At 40.4% G+C, this 21,842-nt stretch overlaps 1 protein-coding gene across 1 annotated transcript in view; it reads left to right on the top strand.

Moving 5' to 3' along the window:
* Nucleotides 1-21,719, top strand: part of MBOAT1 (membrane bound O-acyltransferase domain containing 1) — a 41,429-nt gene extending 19,710 nt beyond the window's left edge. The window contains exons 7-15 of the mRNA XM_031056964.1: nt 2,362-2,417; nt 4,993-5,047; nt 7,723-7,906; nt 9,526-9,718; nt 12,397-12,500; nt 15,290-15,354; nt 16,672-16,804; nt 17,951-18,102; nt 19,890-21,719. Of these exons, the coding sequence (XP_030912824.1) occupies nt 2,362-2,417; nt 4,993-5,047; nt 7,723-7,906; nt 9,526-9,718; nt 12,397-12,500; nt 15,290-15,354; nt 16,672-16,804; nt 17,951-18,102; nt 19,890-20,022 (1,075 nt within the window). The 3' untranslated portion in view covers nt 20,023-21,719. The remainder of the gene's footprint in view (nt 1-2,361; nt 2,418-4,992; nt 5,048-7,722; nt 7,907-9,525; nt 9,719-12,396; nt 12,501-15,289; nt 15,355-16,671; nt 16,805-17,950; nt 18,103-19,889) is intronic.
* The last annotated feature ends 123 nt before the right edge of the window (nt 21,720-21,842 follow it).

Raw genomic sequence — 21,842 nt, forward strand, 5'->3', positions numbered from 1 at the left:
CTCTTAAAGATTAAAAAAACCTGCCTTTTCATATGCTTAAAGGATTAGGATTTATGTATCTTTGAAAGCAAAGCTAAATTTTGTCTGGGAAAATCTACTTTGAGAAACAGGATGTTGAAGATAATGGTAAAAACAGCTTATAAATCACTTTTCTTGAAAGCTTAATTGGAGTAAAGTTTAGAATGACTGTTTAACAATATTGCTGGAAGGTGAAAAGTCATTATTGAATTTGTCCATTCCTTGGCTACTATCAGTAGTCTAGGTGACCCAAGAAAAGCTGCTGTACAAACCCTTCTGTTACAATTGTATTCAAGTTCTGTGTATATTAAAGCCTATTCTGAATTTTTTGTGCAAACTTCTTTTAATTGGCAGTTCAAGTAGGTCCTTCTGAGATGACACAAGCAGTTTCTGATTAAGTAATTGGCTGATATTGCATGTTCTGGTTTTGGGTAGAAAATGCAATTTACCCACACAGAATTCCTTGTGGACTCTTGAAAAAGATCAACCATATTAAGTGTTGAAAAAAAGACCACTTAAAATGAAAGAATGTCTTTTGCCAGTATTTGTGTGTTTACCATGCTCAGCCTATGAATTATCTTGAGAATCTGTTTGATTTATATTAGTGGGATAATCAGGTTGTAAACAGTTTATCTTAGCCATTGGGTTTCCATTTGATTGTAACCAGTAGGTTGATTTAGTTAAGGATGATCCAGAATCTCTTGAAAATCCCTGTAGAACATAAGTATTGACTGTTATTTTAGACAGAGACATCACAGACTGTAAGTTACACTTTTTTTCTTTACCTTGAGAAATCTGTGAGACAAACACAATGCTTGAACTAAAAAAAAAAACCCTAAAAAACCTCAACTTTTTTCTTTGTGTTCCAGAAAATATATTACAATAGTTAAAATGAACAGCTGTAATGTTCGGCACAATCATCCATGTCTCTTAAACAAGTTCCATATACTGGTCAAACTGTGTAAATAGTTAAATAAATGTGTACAAACTCAAGTTTTCATTTCCAGGTTGAAGACATCATTTGTGTTCAAACAGAAACCTCCATGTGGTTAATGTTGTTAATTTATTCTCAAATGGAGAAACAACCCATTGTACTAATCCTCAGTGAACACAGATGTCTTTTGTGGGACTGATGACATACATTCATCACAACCAGTGCTTTTAAAATAGTGGTGTATCCCCTATCAACCATTCCCATCTTGTGGCTATTGTGGTTGTGAGATATCTGGGCACCCTGTGCTGGTGTCCCCAGTGGCAGAGAGATAGGGAGCAGCAGTGTGAGGGGTGCTCATCCCTTGCTTTGCCTGCCATGGGTCCTTCCAGATTGCAGATGTTCAGTACCAGGTTTTGTGTTTAGGGTGCAGAAGCCAATGGAGGAACTGATCAGTTGTCCCCATGGTTTTCCTCCCATCTTTCATCTTACCTTCGTCTAAATGCACTTAGCTGTGTCCTTTATCCTTGTGGGAACCAGCTCCTGATGCCACCAAGCCAAGTTTAGTCTTTTCCCCCATTCCTTAGCTGCAGCAACTCATATCTGCCTTCAGTGCAAGAAGCTCTGTAAATCTGGATATGGGAAGTATGAGTGGCCCTACTGGGAGTAGTGGCTATTTCTGTATGTCATGTTTAGTTGGCACCAGAGCTGCTGGGTGGCTACAAGCCTGGCTTAGGTACAAGCAGCTCCTTTTTCCAGGGCCTCCAGATCCCACATGCCCATACACTCCCAGTTGGATGGTGTATCTTCTACAGGCTGTTCACAACACAGATGCGTGGTCAATAACCAAGTGGGAAACTGCTGTGCTGACAGCTATTCTGGTATTTGCACACAGTCCTAATTGATAGAGCTATTCATGTGGGGAAATAAGCATCTGTATCTGCAGAGTCAACATTTTTTTAGGGCACTGAGGAGACAGACAATAGGAGAGTAACAAACAGTAAGAAGAGTCAGAGTTGGGTTATAGCAGCACTGCTGTATTCCAGTGTTGCATTGTGTGGGGCTTCAATTTGGTCTTTGCCTGAAAAGAATCTCAGTGGACTGCAGAAGCTGGTGTTTCCTGGTGGTGTGATTTCTTCTGAACTACAATTTGCGCTGCTGCACGATAGGGAGATATAAAATAAGGCTTTGTGTGCACATAGCAATTAAAAATTCCAGTGCAAGTTACTGTGGGGTTGTTTTGAACCCAGGCAATTGTCTTATGCCTGAGTGCCTCCTTCAGCTTTAATTGGATGTTTTCCACTTGTTGCTAATACAGTTATGCCTTTTAAAGGCATAAAGACATTCAGTGAGAAAATTGGGAATAATTTGTATTACAAGACATGTAACTGTTGTTTCTGTCTTTGTTATAGTCCACTGATGATAATTACACAGAAGATCACAACACTTGCATGCCAGCTACATGATGGTAAGAAAAGGAATCTGTGTCCTGAAGACAGCCTTTATATACCAGTGAATTCTATGGTTGATTTATGGAGTGAATGAATGTAGTGCAGTGAGTTCCAAGTGAAGAAGAAAAATGCTTTATGGAGGAAAAATGAGAAACTTAAAGTTTTGATCAGTTTTTAGGATCAAACTGTCTTTGCAATATCAGAGACAACTGTTTTGCCCTTTGGGTATTCTACTTCCTTGGGGCCCAATTTGGATTTTAGCTAGTGCCAGTATCTCCTGTTTAGATGCTACAGTGCATCTCCATTAAGTTCTCTGAAGCTGTTACAGATTCTCACAAGTCAAGAGCTGATGATACATACACTCAGTCATTAATGTTAATTTAGCAAAAAATATGCTAGCACTGATATATGCAGTGGTAATATACTCCATGAGCTCTGAGAGATAGAATTCAGTAGCTTTTCCGCAGTGCAGAGAGAAGCACAGTTGCAAGCAAAATAACATTGTCTTCAGTCTTGTGCTGTGCTGTGACAAAGAGCACTATTATTTCCCAGTAAAACGCCTGTGTCTACTACAGTGCAAAGGCTAAAAATGTCACTTGTCATCAGTAGCATTATTGCTTGTGCCTACTGATGTTGCAGTGAGAATTTCTGATGGTCTGAGGCCCACTGCCGTACAAGTTGTGGGTTGTGACCATGTTCACAGGGGTCTTTGGATGAGGGAAGAGATGAGGATCTGACTCCATGTTTCAGAAGGCTTGATTTATTATTTTATGATATATATTATATTAAAACGATACTGAAAGAATAGAAGAAAGGATTTCATCAGAAGGCTAGCTAAGAATAGAAAAAGAAGGAATGATAACAAAGGCTTCTGTCTTGGACAGAGAGTCCAAGCCAGCTGACTGTGATTGGCCATTAATTAGAAACAACTAACATGGGCCAATCAAAGATCCACCTCTTGCATTCCACAGCAGCAGATAACCATTGTTTACATTTTGTTCCTGAGGCCTCTCAGCTTGTCAGGAGGAAAAAATCCTAAGGAAAGGATTTTTCATAAAAGATGTCTGTGACAGTGGGTGACTGAATAAGTGCCTTGCTATAGAGTTGTTGTGAGCAAGGATTTAGGTGATGGCATACGGGGGTCTGACATTGTTTGCAAGCCAGGTTTGCACAAGTGAATCTAATGCTTTTATCTGGGTATAATAGACACAGCTGGAAGCTTGGCTAATTGACCATGTTGTTGGCATTCATGTTGCTGAGGCTTATCTGCTTCTGTAAATCGAGTCAGCTCAGGTATTGCTGCAATTCCAAGGTACACACCTAGGATGCTGAAGGTAAACGACCAGACAGAAAGGAAAAAAGACAACAGCAGAGGCAGAAGTGTTCTAAACAGACTAGAAATCCTACAGATTAATGATGGTGGAAAAGGCTCATTACATTGCAAACATCCATATATGGAGCAGTTGATCAAATGAAGGCAGCTTGCAGTTCAAGCATGAGTGGCAAATTTGTTTTTGTAAAAATTTAACACAGCTGTCTGTAAAAGGAAACAGACAAACAAAATACCCAGTCCTTTAAGTAATTAAGTGCTAATTGTTTCTCTGAAATTCATGCCCTCCCAGTATTTACAAACTGAAACAGTGGAGAGAGAATGGAAATGAGCAGCTTATCAGCAGCCGTTTTAGGATGTGGGTCCTGTGTCTGTATTGGTAATTATGGCCAGTATGTTTAGAACAGTAGTGTCAATTGGTGCCAAGCCCCTGATCTTCTGGGGCTGTGCACATGGAGCTGTGCACATGCTGCACACCAAGTGCTGAGACTCATCCCGTGTAGTTCTGCTGAAGCCAGTGGGATTCCCTGCAGTATCTGCAGCTAAAGCTCTATGCTGAAGGGTTTGAGGTATGTGCTATAGACAGTATTTGTTTATCACTGGCCATGACACAAGATTTTTCCATCGCTTTCCTGGGACATTGAGTCTGTGTGTTACCTCTGGCCCCAAAGGTCTTGTGCACTCAACAGGAGGTCACCCTTCCAGTCTGGACCTTGTACAATTTCAGATTATTACTGATGTGGATGTTTAAGCTTGCTCCAGCAGCAGGCAGCTCAGCTGCTTGTTCACACCAGTGGAGCTTCTGTTCCCTGAGTGCCTGCTTGCCTTCCCCTGCCCACTCCTCCTGCTGTGAAATGCTCCATTTCTCACCAAGGAGCCAGCGGGAGTCTTGTGCTTAAATGAACCAGCAGCTTCTGGCAACAGAGGTTTTTCCAGCCCAGCACAGTTTGTGGAGGCTGTTGGGGGTCGCAGCCAGTTGGTGGCATTGCCACTTCCATTGTGTGTGTGTGGGAATGCTATGGCTGCTCTTCCTGACAGCGTAGCCAGGGTGAGAAAGGGGGAATGAGGTAAGGACCTGGGTAAAGAGGTACAGTAGAACTTGACATAGAAGTTAGGGATTGAGACGTATTAAAACCACCCGTGACAAAAAAAACCTGAAATTATGGCCTTAGAAATTTGTTTGTGGGGTGCAAGCATAAGGCTTTGGGAATAGCTTTTACTGTTAGTCTTTTGGAAAGATGTAATCTGTCTTTTCTTTCCAGGAATAGGGCGACAAGCTGAAGAACTCACTGCTGAGCAAAATCGGCTTGCTGTAAAGTAAGGATGTAATTATCTGAGTGATTTGTGTCTAATTTATGCCAAAGAATTGGACTGTTTAGGTTGTTTGTTATTTGTTATTTTGTTTGGGTTTCTTTTTTTTTTTCCATTACAGTGTCGGGGACAGCATAGTGGCCCAGCCATAGAAATGTTTCCTGCTACTTTCCAGTCCATGAGATACCAAAAGTCCTACATGCTTTTTCTATTTGCTTGAGAAGTTTTTTCTTTGTAATGCTGCTGTCATTACCCTCCTTAAAACAAACATACCTTCTCTCTTATATTCCTTTTTTTTCTTCAGTTCAGGACCTCTGCCTTTATCACATGTGCTGGTCAGTAAAGCACTGAAGTACTTGGCAATGTCTCATAAATATACTTAAATATATACTCCACGTGCAACAGAATGAGTATTTGCTGTATTAACTTTTTTAAATTTAGCCTAAGACTATACTATACAGACTTGTTGGCTATTATCTTCATCTGATCTGTGATGTGCTATTTTTCCAACTAATTACTCCTCCCCTGTCAACAATCCACTGGATAGTAAAAATTCTTTTTGGTTTGAGTCTGACAGTTCAAGTGCTGCTTTTCTTTGCCATAATTTTAGAATGCTGGCTTTTATTTTTTTTTGGTCTCCCTCCACAATCTTAATACTCTTAGGTTTTCATGTTATGTAACTTCTAATTTTTCATGTGGAGAGAGCACTCCAAGCGCACTTCTTTGAGCACCCTTTTTTTCCTAATTTGTTTCTCAATACAAATGCAACATGGAGTTGAATTTGTGTTTTGTTGTTGGTGTTTTTTTGGGGGGGTTTTTTTGTTTGTTTTTAATGAAGAATTAGTGTTACAGAATTACTCTTAGAACCATAACTATGATATGTTTGCTGTGGCCAAGGAAATTATTTCCTTAATTTCCAAGGTAGAAGATTCAGCCATCAGAAAATCTGCCTATGTACTTCAGAAAGCAAGGGAGTAATTTCTTGAAAACCAAAGCCCTTGTAGGTAGCTGTGACCCCATAGTGTCTATTTTTAAAGCTCACAGCATAATTTTTAACGGCACTTGGTCATTAATTCTAGTCAAATTCTCACTAAACAGGCTTGGTTTTTTTTCTTGTACAGTAGATGAGTTCATAATAGAAAAGAAGATGCCAACAGTTAAAGTGTCAGTGGCAGACAAGTCATAACTGAAGAGTTTTAAATCCCCTTTGGTAATACAGCCTTTTGTCTTCCCTCCTGTTCTTGGTCTGTTTTTGTTTCTCACTCATCCTCTGTGCATTCCTTTGCGCATTGCTCATGTGTCCCCACCCAACCATGTGCAGAACCCAAGTTGAAACTAATGACTTTATTTTTAATCTTACTGTAGAGCTAGGAAGCCCACACCATGGACCTGTTTTTGCAGGACAGAAAGATGACTCTTACCCCAAATTGTTTGCTCCATCTTTCTGTGAAATGCTTTCACCAGAGAACATACCATTCAGGCACTAACATCTACAATAACCAGTAGAGTGAATGCAGAAAATCCTTGCTAATCTGTTTATTCAAACTAATTCCGCTTCAGAATAGAAGTAGGCAACAGAAAATGTTTAACTGTTGCTTAGTTTTTCTGCTAGAAATTTGTTTTAGTCTTAAAGAATTTTAAGTGTGTTTTGGTTATGCGCGTCCATCTGTGTCTTGGGCAGGAGAGCCCTCAAGCACTGTGCCCAAGTTTGTGTTTTCATCTGAGGCCTCCATGTTTACTTGAATGGTAACAATTAGGACATTTGTGGAATGCATTCACTCTAATGCAGTGCAGAACACAGTGCATGGTTTGGATGTTGGCATTTTCTGCGACATAAAAACCCTGAGCCTAACAATTTACAAATTACACTACTGCTGAGAGGCCTTTGCATTGTAATGATCTGTAGCAAAGGCAGTGAATCTTTTTAATTTTACATCAAATGTACAGCCCCAGAAGGAACTGGTTTGGTATGCACTTGCAAAGTGGAAAAAAATTAATATGACTTTCATCTTCAGCCATCTTTCAATTAATATGGTTATTCTCCGCCCCCCTAAGTGGGAGAGTTCCTTTTCCTGTTCATGATGCAATACAGGCAATTACTTCCTTTATTTGAACAGTAGGAGAGAGTGCTTGTTCTTTGTCTTCCTGTATGTCTCATGTGACACTTCCCATTTTTTGAAAGGCTGAATGAAGGGAGGGTGAGAGCCCCTCCCAGGACTGAGAGCCCTAGTTTTAGAGACTCCCTGCCCTGTGGTTTGTACAACAAGGCAGTATGGTCCCTGATATCTTGGACAGATGTCCAAAACCAGCAACCAGCTTCTCACTCCTGGTACTCCTGACCTGTCCAAAATGGACAAATTTATTACAGTTTTTAGCAAAAAAGTTTCTAAGGTTACAACTTTTCAAATCACTTGCATTAGTTTCACCTGTAGTTTAAGCACTTTGATGTTACCTTTGCTCTGACTGCCATCTACCAGACATCACCAGAATATGACAGGCTGTGTTTTATCTTCCCCAGAAAAGATCTAGAGAGCTTTCAGCTGGGGGGAAATGGGTAGGAGAGAGGTGAGGACTGAGGCAGACAGTGCAACAAAAAACATTGGTGAAAGCCTTTGATATGTTTTACCTTGTTTCCTTTTTTTTTAAAATTTGTTCTGTTGTGTGTGGCTGATTTTTCACAGGTCAAGACCTTCTTTACTGGAGTATTTAAGTTATCTCCTCAATTTTATGAGCATCATAGCAGGGCCTTGCAGCAATTACAAGGACTATATTGCCTTCATTGAAGGGAGGCATGTGCACATGAAACTGTTAGAAGTGAACTGGAAGCAGAAGGGTTATGACAGACTTCCTGATCCTTCTCCAACTGTAAGTTTTAAAATGACAAAGATTGATTGCAGGGGGCAGGAAAGTACAGCTTTGTACATGATTCTCATACTTAAAAGCTAAGAAGAAAAACCAGTTTTAGGTTATCTTGCCAGTAAAGGTTACAGTGAGTTTTTTCTGCCAGTGGCTGCTGTTTTTATCACAAGGTCAGGGGTGAAGGGGCTGGCGAATTTGCCAAATGGGTTTGGCATGCAAAAAGGGTTAGTTGTTAATGGGTGTCCTTTGTGCAGCAATGGGAATGGGCTGCAGGTTCTGACAATGACAAGTTGCAGTTCAGCTCCAGACAGAAGAGGAAATGTCAGAAAAACAAAAAAAAAGTCAAATCTCCCCCACGGTGCAGGAGATGTTAGAAGTACATGAACCACTGCTAATCAGAAACTGTAGCCTGTCCAGGTGCTTTGCAAGAGTACACTGTACACACTTTAAGATGACTCAAGAGGTGATTTTTTCACATAGTTTTAACACTAATCTGGTTTTATATTTTTTAATGTTACTTAAAATGTTCTTAGGAAATAGCCTTTTTGTAAAGCAGAATAGTGTAGCATGAGGTTCAGATTTCTCTCTCTTATCTTAAGGTGACACTGAAAGTGTAACTTTCTGAATGTGCGCAAAATGTCTCCTCTGAAGTTAAGCATGTACTTTTGTATAATGATTCCTATTGCACACAGCTGTCTTTCTACTGACCCTAGTGGTGTTAGTTCTGATTTACATTACTTTGACTGACGTCAGAAGAAGGCCTATATTGTGGAGGATGCAAGTCAGGACAGAATATTAAAATCTGCATAAAAAACAATTTCACATTACTTTATTCCAGAATTTGGAGAATATATAAAAATAGATCAAAAGTCAAAAGGATAAAAAATACATGGTTGTTTTAATAGTACATTTCATTTTTATTAGCCTTTTGAGAACATGAGTCAATTTTCACATGGTATCCAAGTGCCAGATTACTTTTTAATTGCAGCTGGATCAAGAAGTGTTTACCCATGGTGTGTATTTGCAAACAAGCTTTGAAGTACTGCAATGATTGTCAATAATGGTGTGTAGGAAGCTAGGGAGCTGGAATAGACAAGGTGTGGCAGAGCACATACCCTGTATCGTGAGTACAATGTGCTGTAACAACACAATGCTTTTTGGAGAAGTGATTTTTAGCAAGACTTCTGGGTGGTAGCTGGGTAGTTAAGACCTACTGTTGCACAGAATATCAGTGCTTTTGGCTTCCAGGAGGAACACAGTCTTTAGTTCCAGGAGGAGACAGTACATTTAGAGAAGATTTCTGCTTTCCACTGTAGGGCTTGGTTTGCTTCCTTTCCCATTTTAGAATCTCCGCACACTGATGTAGAGTCTGTCATGAAGTTCACCACTGATTTTGACTTGTGATTGTCCTACCTATCTATAGGTAGTTCAGTAAACAAAATTAAACTAGAGATGTGACTCTGGCCTTCTCTTGGTCACCTCCTCTAAATTAATTAGTATCAAATTTGTCACTGGTAACTTTAATGGTTCTTGAAGCCCATTGTTTTTGTACGTCATAAGCACTGCCTTGTTCTTCCCCTTGAACAAATGTTTCTAATGCATGTTTCATTGTTTGTGCTTTTTAGGGAGCAGTGATGTACAAGCTGTGTATCACACTAGTATCTCTCATTTTATTCTTGACACTTACCAAGAACTTTCCTATGGCATATATTATTGACAACGAATTTCTTGATAAAACTCCCTTCTTGTCAAGACTTGGTTACCTGTATGTTGTAACACAGGCAGCAAAACCAAAGTATTATTTTGCATGGACGTTGGGTAAGTCTGGCTACGTTATGTACTTTTGTATGTAGCAAATAAGTTCCTAAATGGGGGAGGAGGTCTGAAAGCTGGGATGGAGGGAAATAAAATTGTCCCTAGACCTGTAGTTCATGTGGGAGATGTGTTCCTTCAGGCAGTGGATCCTGTGCTTGTTGGGGGGCTGATGCTAGGCCTTGCCTCTAAAGTACTATGGGGTCCTGTATACACCTTGGCTTTGAGCAGTCCAGAGAAAAGATTGGAGAACTGTGGGGAGCAAAGGAAGTGTTGGGAAGGACCAAAATGTCTGCAAGGAAAAGGGAGAGGAAAAGTAACTGAAGAGGGAAGCAAATTTTTTTAAGAGCCAATCAGACTGGTGGTCAAAATAATATTTTTGCGTTTTACCTTAATCTTTTACAAGTCATGTTTCATCATCTATCTGTGAGGAGTCAAATCCTTCAGGCCAAGCTGAAAATCTCCTGGATTTTTTTGCTGGTATTACGAGACATTGTGTGTAGGGGAGATCCTGGAAGTCCAGCAAGGAATGCACATACCTTGAGGCTGAGCAGGGTGTCACTGAGCTGGAAATAGCCAGGGAGATTCATTGCGAGGCTGTGATTAAACTGCTGGGAATAAAACTGTCAGATTCAGGGAATGCAGCCAGGACTGGCTTGTGTGGGATGGGAAAGGCTTTGAGATAAAGAATGGCTTGCTCACAAACTTACTTTTGTGGGATCCAATGTTAAATTGTTGCCTCCATTTTTTTCTGGCATTATAGTTAACTGGAAGGCCATTATTAAAGAGATAAACTGAACTTGCATTTGTGACAAGAGCAGGCTGCAGAGGCTCTAGAAATGTCTTACAAATGAGGCAGTTAGCAGAAAAGTATGCATTGCATAGTGGAGGGTGAGGCCTCATCTACTCACATCCCAAATCCAGGCAGCAGAACAGCAGGCACTTTATCCTTTTTTTATTCTTTCCCAGTTTTGCTCCCGGTGGCATGGCCCAGGGCATTACAAAAGCCCTGCTGAAACGGGCCGAGAAATGCTTCCTGTCCTCAGGACAGGACAGGCACGCTATTGTGTGGGAACTGCCCCGCCCAGATCCATGGCAAGAAAATTCGGCTTCTCGCTGGGATAGTTCTGGGAACACGGCTGCAAACCGAACTCCCAGCTGTTACTGAAACCACTTTGGGTCCGAGTGCCTCCAAGCAAGGAGCTGTGAAAGCCATGCACAGCCCGAGCTGTTCCAGTCTGCAGGGAAACGAAGCTCTGCGGAGCTTGAGGGGATTCGTGCTCCTGAGCAGCTTGAGGGCGCACAGTTGGGACTTTTCTGTGCTTCACACCGTGCTCTGCAGACAGCAGTCCGGGAAGTAAAAGGCCAAGGGGGATGCTATGTAATTATTGCTCATCCTATGATTCCTGGTTTCTTGGTTTTGGCCAAGAAACGCTCATTATTTGGTCCCTGACACCTTTGGAGCAAGGAGGAGCAAATCCAGGAGTGCACTGCTCTGGGGGGATGGTTATGTGCAGCTCCAGTCTCTGAGATTGGGCAGCATCCTCTGGGCCAGCTTCAGGCAGGGTTGTTGTTTATTGTTTGAGTGTTTTTTAAACAGGGAGAAAATAAAAAAAAAATGGAGAGCTTTCTTTTCATCAATAAAATCTCTCTCATTTAGGAAAGCGGAAAACAAAATAGAAAGTTTCCGGTTAGAGAAGGTTGCTTGTTTATTTATTTGTTACTCTTGTTGCTTATAATTGGGTTCCCTCCCTAGTTTTGTGCACTAGGGCTTCTCCATGAGCTTGTGCCTGTACTCACAGCATTTACAAAGTAAAATCTTGGGGAAGAAATGCTGACCTTCTTAAAGAATAACCAGGCTTGTATTTTGTAAATGACCTGGAAGGAAAAGCCTAACCTGTATTTGCGCTTCCCTTTTTGTTCCAATGATCCTCAGTGTTGGCTGCAACACTAGTGATCTGGAGACAATAATGAATTCTCCCTTCTGTTTTCTTAGTACTCCAAGTAGGTATTTCTAGCAGGGGCACATTGAAATCAGAATCTTGAGACCCAGTGATGAGGTGACTCCCAGGCACTCTGAGAGGGGAGGTGCAAGAGTGCATCAGTGTGTAATGCCTACTCTTAGCCAAGATTTTACTTGCTTTAAGGTAGCTACATGTGTAACTGAAGTTACTCAATATTTGGTTCATAGAGATGTTGAGGCACTTTATGAGGCACTCAGCAAGAGGATTAGCAAAAGGCTTTGTCTGTAGAATTCTGAATGACAGTCTTAATTAACATAGCCATGTTGGAACTCTTAATGGAAATAATAAGCATGTCTTTGAGATATTAAGTTTTTTTTGAATTCTGGAAAATGCTGTGACATCCAGGTGCCCTTTTGAGAAAATTGCTCATTCATTTTATGGTAATATCTGTCTCAGATGAATAATAAAGGCCAAATAATAGGAAAAGTGATTTATATTCGTTGTTATTTTATTATTTCTTCTGCAGAAGGAGTAGCTAGTCTTTCCTCTTGTGTAGCCTTATAGTAATGCCCTTTTGCAAAGAAGAAGCTTCTCCTAGAAAGAGAGGTTGCTAAATCCTACAAAGCTGTCTTGAATGTTTGTTTAGTGCCATACTGACTTGTAAGAAAACATGTCTCCTCCAGCAGTCTGATTTTGACCTGTTTTGCTTTGACATTGCAGCAGATGCAGTCAACAATGCAGCTGGTTATGGATTCAGCGGAGTTGATGAGAAAGGCACTTTCCACTGGGACCTGTTGTCCAATTTGAATATCTGGAACATTGAGGTGAGATAGAGGAGTGGCTGCATTGGCATAATTATACAGAAATGGGCATGGTAATGGGTAAGGGCTTTAGTAAAAGGAAATCTATGCTACCAGGCTGCTCCTCTTTAGCACAAAGAGGTTTTGTATTTTATCTGTTGGACAGATAAAATGCATCTGTTTCACAGGCTACCTCATGCTCTGTATTCAGGTTGTATTTCTAAATAGTTTTGTGAGAGCTAAAAATAATGATATCAGATATTTAATAAATGAGCAGTCAATTACTGTATATTGAGACTGAGCTCAGTGGGTCAATAAATTGTTCGCAGCTATGAGTCTTCACCATCTGTGGTGTGTTCTGTTTATTTACTTCTAACAATCTTTCACTTTTGTAGCCCAGTTGAGATGAGTGGTGGTAGTGAAAGAGGATGCCACAAGTGGCACAGACACATGCAAGGGCTGAACTGCCTCTGGTATGTGGAGAAAAGCAAGGGTAGGAGACATAACAGGTACAAACCAAGCAAGCTGAGTGGGAGCTGACAGGGGCACACAGAGCTTAGGTGGGTGCTGGTCTAGAACACCATGCTGGGAGCCACACTGTTGCTCAAAACATCTCTCACTCCTTCCTTGTGACTGCTGCATACTTTTAAGATCCATTAGCCTTTTGAAAACTATTCATGTTTGTGTCTCTAATGCAAAAGATGGCCCATATAATTTGTTTACCCTGAAGAATATTTTGTGAGTGCCAGTGAGATGTGGAAATATTTATGTGTCTGTGACTGCTTTCTAAAGGCTTCTTTTATGGAAATAGGAGAGGCCTCGCTCTCTAATTGTCTAGTTGTGATTTTAAAAGTAATCACAGATAAAAATAAGTTGATTGCTTTATTGCTGAACAATCTGTGACTAAGTGAATGTGCTGTAATAGCTCTTCTCAAAAATGAAATAACCCCTGTAATTCTTCCTTGAAGATGCCAAAATTGGAAGTCTTATTATACATTCCCTGTCTTTCAACATTCTTTCTCTTTTTCTTTTTTAACCATGATTAATCCTCAGTGTAGTCCTTGATGAGTACAGGATACACAGCCCAGAAATGCTTTACACTTCTTGATGACAGCAACACCCTAGATACCACTCTGAGATCTTGAATCTATTTCTGATTTAGTTTTGGGGCAGGAGATGATTCTTTGATGGGCTGAGGCAGCTTCTGTTTGAAGCAGGAAAGTAAAATGCAGCCAGTACTCTTCAGTCAAGCCAAATGAAGGAGCCTTTGCTCCTCTCTACTCGCTGAACTGATGGCCTCTCAAAACTTACTTCCTTTATGGGTCACATGGGCAACAGAGATCAGAAATTTTTCCAAAAGCATAAAATAGGGTGGTGTCTGATTTTTTTTCATGTTTGCAATGAGAAAAAGAGAGGCTATGGAGACCATGGCTTTGGCTAAGCCTTGAACCATCACTTTATGTGCCAACAGCAATGCTGGCAGTTGAAGTGTGATTGTACAGTGTATACAGATACAGTCTATGTATTCAGCAGGTATAGCCACCTGCATGTGTAAAATTACCTCAGAGCTGTCAACTTGAGTGCTAAATGTGACTATCTGATCTGTAGAAAAGATAAGCACATGGAAGGGGTTGTGTGGGCCTTAAAACATGACAGGGTCTAAGCCCACGTGGGGGACTTGAAAGCCTTGGCAGCGCGCTTGTTTTGACAGCCAGCAACTACTTCCTCTCTTGGTAATGTAACAGGGGAACTTAAAGGAGGCCAAAAGAGAGTGACAATATTAGTTGGAAGAGAAACTGTGTTTTTCTTGGCTTCTCGTGGTGCAGTAATGCAATTAAAATGTGGCAGTGCTGCATTGGGAATTGTTAATCATTTTAACTCTTTAAATGCAGAGGATGAAATGCTAGCTTTAGGGATTCTGTGTGGAAGTGGAAAGATATTTGCACAATTCCCTTGGAAGCCCTTGCCCTTAATCCATGTTTTCAGTCATTTTTTCCATCCCTTGCCTTCAGCTGATATGGCATAATATTGTGGTGTCAATGAATCATGTCCCCACTTGGCCTGGGTGTCCTTGGAGGTTTCTGCCAGCAGGCGAGGGACCAAGGTGGAGTTGGGAGGTGAAGCAGTAGGGGAACTGATGCTGACCAACAGAGTCCAGCAGCCCCCTAAAGCTGGTGAGCTCAGAGGAGGAGGTATGGGTAGTTCTCTCAGGATACTGGAGTCCACTCTGGTTTCTCAAGCTTAGCAGTGGGCTGAGAATTGGCTTCTAAATTTAGTCCTAATTTTTTTGCCCATGTTTTTCAATCTTCTCCCTTCCTTCTCTAAATAGAAATAATAATAATAATAATAATAATAATAATAATAATAATAATAATAATAATAATAATAATAAATGTTTGGTTTTTTTAAAATAACACTTTGTTTTAGTACCACCATAGGGAAGTCGAGATTGCATAATGGGTGGCAAGATATCTCTTCCAGAAATAAAGCTGTTTATGAACTGAAAGGAAGGCCAAGCATATAAAACAAGAAAGCTTCTCAGATTGCCCATTATTTGAAAAGTATCCAAACACTGTATTTAATTATATGAGACAAAGTGAGATTTTAGAGCAAGTGCCAAGTGTTAGCAGTGAGCCATCAGCCTAGTTAATCTTCCTCCCAAGTCATATTAGTATAATGATGGATTGTGGCACAATCATCATAAAAGTTAGCTGCTAGAATTAATATTTTCCATGTACCTCCTCACTAATTTAAATTGCAAGTAGTATTTTACAGGCTTCATTGCTAACATTTCATGTGAATTTCTTTCTTAGACTGCAACAAGTTTTAAAATGTACATTGAAAACTGGAACATTCAGACAGCTGCCTGGCTGAAACGGTAAGAGTAATGAAACAGTTACATGCTTGTGAGATCCAAAAGCTCTCCATGGCCTGGAAAAACGCTGCTTGGTAGCTCTCATAAATGTAAAGCCTCTTGTTCTCCCTTTGTTTCCTGCGTCTGTAATAGTTGGTGCAATACAAGGGTATTCGGTGCTGTCAAGTTTTATTGCTGCAAGTGTAAAATGCTCCTGTTTTATATATGAGCAGCAAAGTCATAAACAAACTGTTCAAAACTTCCATAATAGAAAGCAATAGCATTTTGTTGTTTCCCTCCGTTAACTTTCCTGTACTGTTTTGCTTTGCTATGTTATGTTTCCCACACTGAGGTGAGTCTTGCTGTGTCACTGGGATCCAGAAATCCAATGAGAAAGAAGGTCAAAATTTTCAGAGCCCCAGTGTAGTCTGGTTTGGAGTTACCCTAAGATGCTTGCCAGGCAGTTCTTGTTTAGGATATGGGGAAGATACTTATAGCACTGAGAGGATGTGGTTTTAACCTTTGACTGTTAAGGCACATATTATAAATACTAGCATAAGTCCAAATTTTGTAGACTGGACTGTGTCTCATTACTCATTTCACTTTCTGGTGTGATTAAAGCTCAGCATACAGTTGACATAGTGTCCGAAATGCAGACACAGATTTATTGTAGTTATTGTAACTAAATCTATACATCTTAAAAGTCAGTATCTACTATTTTTCATTATTCAAATGGTTCCTGGTAAAAAAAATATCTTGTTTCTGTGGAGCACAGCATTTGATTTAAACTTCAGATAGCCAGGGTGTTGTTTTCTTGAACTGTTATCCTTGCATCTCGGGAGTAAGATTTTTGCTGCTAAAGTTAGCTGGAATCCCCTGTTTTGCAATAGTTTACGGCACTCCCTGTTGTTCCCAGCATCTGCCAGATAACTGTGCCTAAAAATACCTCTCTTCACTAGAGTGAAGGGTGGGGTCACATTTATTTGTCTTTCAATTTGCTCTTGATCTGTCATCAGAGTTTGGAAGGGTAACATATGATTCCAGATAGAGATGTAAAGATTAACAAAGTCTTGCCTGCCCTTTATTCCATTACTGATTTAAATGCTTTGAGCACCAGAAATATTTGTACAGGCACTCTTTGGGAACTCATTTGCATATAAGCATGCTTCCTCATTCCATCTAAACCTCCATTTAAATGAAGGGAGAGTGTCTCATGCCCTAGCCTGTGACTAAACCAAGATAAGACAGCTAAGAAAACACAGAGTAAGACCTTAGAAACAGAGGGATTTCAAGCACAGTGGTCACTGTTCAACATCTTCTGTTTTGTTTTCATTTTTGCAGTGTCTGCTATGACAGAGCTCCCTGGTACCCTACGGCTTTAACATTTATCCTGTCGGCACTGTGGCATGGTATCTATCCTGGATATTATTTTACGTTTCTCACTGGAATCCTTATCACACTCGCAGCCAGAGCAGTATGTACCTTTCATTGTTCTCTTCTAAGGCTAGACACTATCCAGCTGTCAGCTGCACCCTCACATGGTCAAGCAGCTTGTCCCTGCTGTGAGCCCTCTTTCATGCCTTTGCAGGCTTGATGTTCACTGAAACTCTGTTCTGTATTGATGCTAATTGCCAAGTACCCAGCAGTTATAACCAGCACCAATTCTGGATGTGATGCACTGCTGTCCCTGGCTGTCAGAGGAAATGTTGCTTGAGGATGTATAGTTAGGGGTGCCACCAGCTATGTCCATGCAGTCAAATTAGCTTGGGATTCAAGGTCATATGGGATTCCAGACTTCTGCTGGGCCATGTTGCCTGTATGCTAGCTTGTAATTAACTCTGGGCCCAGTCTTGCACAAGAAGCTGCTGTGGGTTGAGCATTAGCCCAAACTTGAACAATTTGTGTGGATACAATTCATGCAGTAAAATGGTCTCTGTATTTATGTGCCTTATTTTGTGTAGAGTCACCAAATACAGAACAGGGTTCATGTCTCACTATTGTTAAATTTATCACTGCTGATCTTTCAGGCTGAACCAGATACTTGTGCAGGGCTAGGAAGCATCACTGTTGTCTTTTGGAGATGACTGTGGATAAATAACCAGGTTAATCTGGAAGGAGATGTAAACTAGTGACCAGTATGAACCACCATTGCTAGAGCAGGTTGCTTTGCCTCTCATTTACGAGGATTTCACAGGTGTGAAACTGACTTAAAATCTCTAGGGAATGGCAAACACTTGTAGGTATAAGCACTTACTTGTTCATTTAAAGTAACTTTGATTTACTGTTGATAACCAGTAAGAAATGAAAGTCGGGAGGGAGGAACAGCTTCCCTCACAAAAAATATTGTACCAGACATCCAGAATGAGAGAGTCTGCACCTGTGGTTATGACAGAGCAAACTGGGGGCCACTTCTCTGTTTGCCACTGGATGACTGTGAGATGTGGAAAATGCCAGTCCCTACACGTCTGTATTCCTGCTCCCAGTGCTTTGTAACTGCTCAATAAACCTTCCTGTGATACTAATGCTGATGGTAAACAGAGTCATGCACTGCTGTGAGTCTGTGTGGCTTTGCCTAAGAAATGTTTATATAATTTTCTGCTTACTTTTCCCTGACCTGCAGATAAGGAACAATTGCAGACATTACTTCCTCTCGTCAGTGCCTCTTAAGATAGCCTACGACGTGGTTACCTGGGCGGTCACTCAGCTGGCTGTGTGCTACACGGTCGCACCATTCGTCATGCTGGCTGTGGAGCCCACCATAAAGTTCTACAAGTAAGTCCTCTGCCCTTGACTTTACTCTCCAGGGTGCCACAGACTTTCAGGGTCCCACAGACTTTAAATAACCCAAACCACACTGAAAGGCTGTTAGCATTTAATCAAATTTGAAAGGAGCCCAGACAGGATTCTTGCTAAAGTACAAGAGGTGACTTTTGCACTCCTGTAACGTAATGAGATTATAACAATGCCAAGGCAGAGCACTTGGGTTGTTCTTCTCATTCTGTGTCCTTACATGACATTTCATATACTGGGTTTCCATTTCCAAAACAGTTGGGCCTCAACCATTAGCAGTAGCCAAAGCTGAAGAGGTTAAGAATAATGTGAGTTGGCAGTAGGAAGGAGATGCTGAGCAAAGACCAGGCTTCCAGCTGCTCAATGCGTATAAGGGGAGGTGTGATGGATCAGCAGGAGATATGGAGGGCCCCTGGCAGAGCATTGTTCCTTGAAATCAGTGTGCTTTTCATTACAAAAGTATGCTTCTCTTATTACAAAGGGAGTACTTCCCCAGATTCCTTAGAAATAAGAAAACACTGGTGTTGCAGAGCACATTGAATGTGCTCTAATAAAACCAAGTAGAAAGAGAAAAATTGAGAAAATAACCAGAAAAGGGAAACAGGACTACATGGCTTTACTCTTTCATTTTACTGTCAATATGGAGTAACAGCTTTTGGTTCAGAAGAAAGTCAATTCCCTCCACCAACATAAAAGACACAAAGCTGGTAGTAAAGATAGCTGCTGTCTGTTTGCAGGAGGCTGAATTTCCACATTTTCTATTCCTGTTTCTTGAAACATTTGATTTCAACACAGAAAACTTATGATGGAGTAAAAATTTCTCCAGATCTTTCTTAGCTTCATTTCTTAATAATTTTGCCCTAGTGACTTTTGCCCTGGTTAACTTTGAACATAGTTAACATTTGAACTTAGAGACTCGTAAGCAAGGAAATGTTATGCTTTTGGACTAGGGCATGAATTTTTGGAGCACTTCACGCCGCAAGCAGTGGTCTTAAGCACCTTACAAGGATATTAAAAACTATGGTAAGAAGCATAGATGAGACCACAGAAATGTGCATTGCTATGTTTAACAGCTGGACCATACTGGTCCCAATCATCATCTTCCCCAAGCTGCCAGAACCTCATCTATTTGGTTTAAGTATTTTTTATTTCTCTTTGAACTTGTGTATACTGAATTATTTAAAATAAAAATATTTGATGTTTAGAAACATACCAAATACAGATATCTCTGAGCAGTTACCTTCAAAAATACAAGCCTTCTGTAAATGTCATTACCTGACCTTCTCCCAGTTAAAAGCTGAGTGTTTTGATTTATTTCAGATCTCAGCACTTTGGTTGAATTTATTTCTTTCTATCACTTTTTAAAATTCTTTTTGAACAATGAATGATATTTCTTCACAACTTGGCCTTATAAATTCTAATATTAGAAGAAAGATATTAGTTATTACTTCTTTCTTCTAATATTAGAAGAAAGAAGGGCTGAATAAGTCTGGGGTTGAATTAGATGGGTTTATCTGAGCTGTCAGACTTTGGATTCTAGGGTTTGCTGATGGTTGCCTTGCCCCATTATTATCCATAGCAGCATTTTCATCCATGCCAGCAGACACCATATTCCGAGACTGTGTGAAATTCAAGGGTATATTTTTGTGCTTTCTAGGTCAGGTCATACATCCTGCATTCATTCCTTAGCACTAAATTCTGCATATTGGGGTTGCAGAATTCATGTTATTCCCAAAAAAATATAATATTCTTTCTGCTTTTGTTCCCAGGTCTGTGTATTTTCACATGCACATTCTAAGCATCCTGGTGTTGCTCCTGTTACCAGTCAGACCTCAAACCCACTCTGTAAGAAGGGCTCAGAATCAGGCCATGCTGAACTCTATTAAAAACAAAGACAAATGATGCCTCCAAAGAAAACTGCCAGCATTGGGAAATCAATCTGTTGTATTGTAAACAAAAAAAAAAGGAAGAAAAACGGGTTGCAGGAGGATCGAAGTACAAGACAAGTGGCATTTCTCTTGGCTATCTTAAAATCTTACTGGAGAGGGCAGAGAAGAGCCTGAATGACTGTAATTCAAATTATTCCAGTTAATGGAGATTTTACAGGCAACGTTTACAGGCTCATGGGGCATTCAATTTTTATAATAAATATTTTTATGAAGTGTTTTTATATATTTAAACTTTTTCACAGAGAGGCATTTTTTCTCTTTTACAGAAATACACAACTATTAATCAACAAATAATCTTGTGATTAGAGAGAGGGACAGAAAGCAGCTAGTAAATGTTAGACCAGCTGCCTGATAGCCTGGTGCTGTGGGCAGCTGTCAGGGGAAACTTTTCATCTCTTGGTTGTGGAGAGAGATGGTGCAAGTAGAAGACCACAGGCATGGGGTTGCTCAAGGTGCTGGCACTGACTCTTGCCCCAGCAGGGGGAAGGGGGAGCAGGGCTTTCCCCGGCAAACCCCGGAGCAGGGACTGCAGCCTGAGCTGGGCAGCAAAGGTACTTCACATCCTTCAATGTGACACCTGCTGGTGATGAGGGCAAGACAAGTCCCTTGGGATTCGGTGTCTGGGAGCAGTGATAAGTGGCTAAGCCAAAATTTAAAGCCAAGTAAAAGAAAAACAAAAGGCAGAAGGGGGAACTCAATTCTAGAGTAAAAGAAGGGACATACAGCCTGTGGTCTGTAGAATTGTGCTTCTCTAATGACACAGCTGGTGCTCATTGCTACATCAGCCTTACTTTGTAGTCTTAGTGATGCAGCACTTCCTTTTTGGTATCAAAATGCATGAGGAGCCATATAGAGTTAGTGTTTTAAAACCTGTTGTTAGGGGTTAAATCTGAAAAAGCTTTCTAGTGGATCAGACTGTTCTACTCAAAAACATCCCATCTTAAGGAGGGGTTACATTCCAGCAGATAACACTAATAGGAAACCTGAACAGTAATTATCACTGTCATAATAAATCATTCTCTACAAAATATTGTGATCACCACAAGAGTCGAGACTGAGTCCTTGTGTGATCTTGACATCTGACTTAACTGTTGATGCAAGTTTCCCTGCTTGTAAAGTCCTTGACTTACAGGGATGTTTTGAGGCTTGATTCCTAAGCGCTTGTTGTGCATCGAGATAACCTGCTGTAAAATGCTGTGTCAGGTTTTTTTTATCATTTTTTTCTTAAATCCACTTAACCCAGTAAAATAGACTGGTACTACACATCAAAACCAACTGAAGCATTTTTAAAATGTTTTCCAGGAATGTTTTTATCAGGATTTTGTAGAAGCAGTTCCCTTGTTAAAGTATTGGTATTACTTTATCGACATTTAACTAATGTGTGATTGAGGAAAGAATCTGCTGTTTACTGCATTCTGATTTTTGTGTCAGATTAAAGTTTTGCAGAATCCTTCATGTTCTGAGAAGAAACAAATCAGTGAAATCAACAAAGTTCCAAAAAAAGTGATTTTTTTTTCATTGATGGGAATTTTTTGTCCCATGACCACATTATTATTTAGAGCATAGTTCATGGAAGAGTTTATTTGCTAATTTATTTTAAAGGGCAAGATGGGATTAAAAGATTGAGCTGAATAAACAATTTGCTTTGTGTCACTGCCTGGCATTATTGATCACTAACATCTAATGTGAAAAATGGGTGAGTGGGTGGGTGAAATCACACTTCTGAGGGAAGATGTTCAGGTCTGCTGGATTTTACAGCAGCTGAGCTTTCCC

The sequence above is a fragment of the Geospiza fortis genome, unplaced genomic scaffold (assembly GCF_000277835.1).
Source record: "Geospiza fortis unplaced genomic scaffold, GeoFor_1.0 scaffold104, whole genome shotgun sequence".
In the NCBI taxonomy this organism is placed as follows: Eukaryota; Metazoa; Chordata; class Aves; order Passeriformes; family Thraupidae; genus Geospiza; species Geospiza fortis.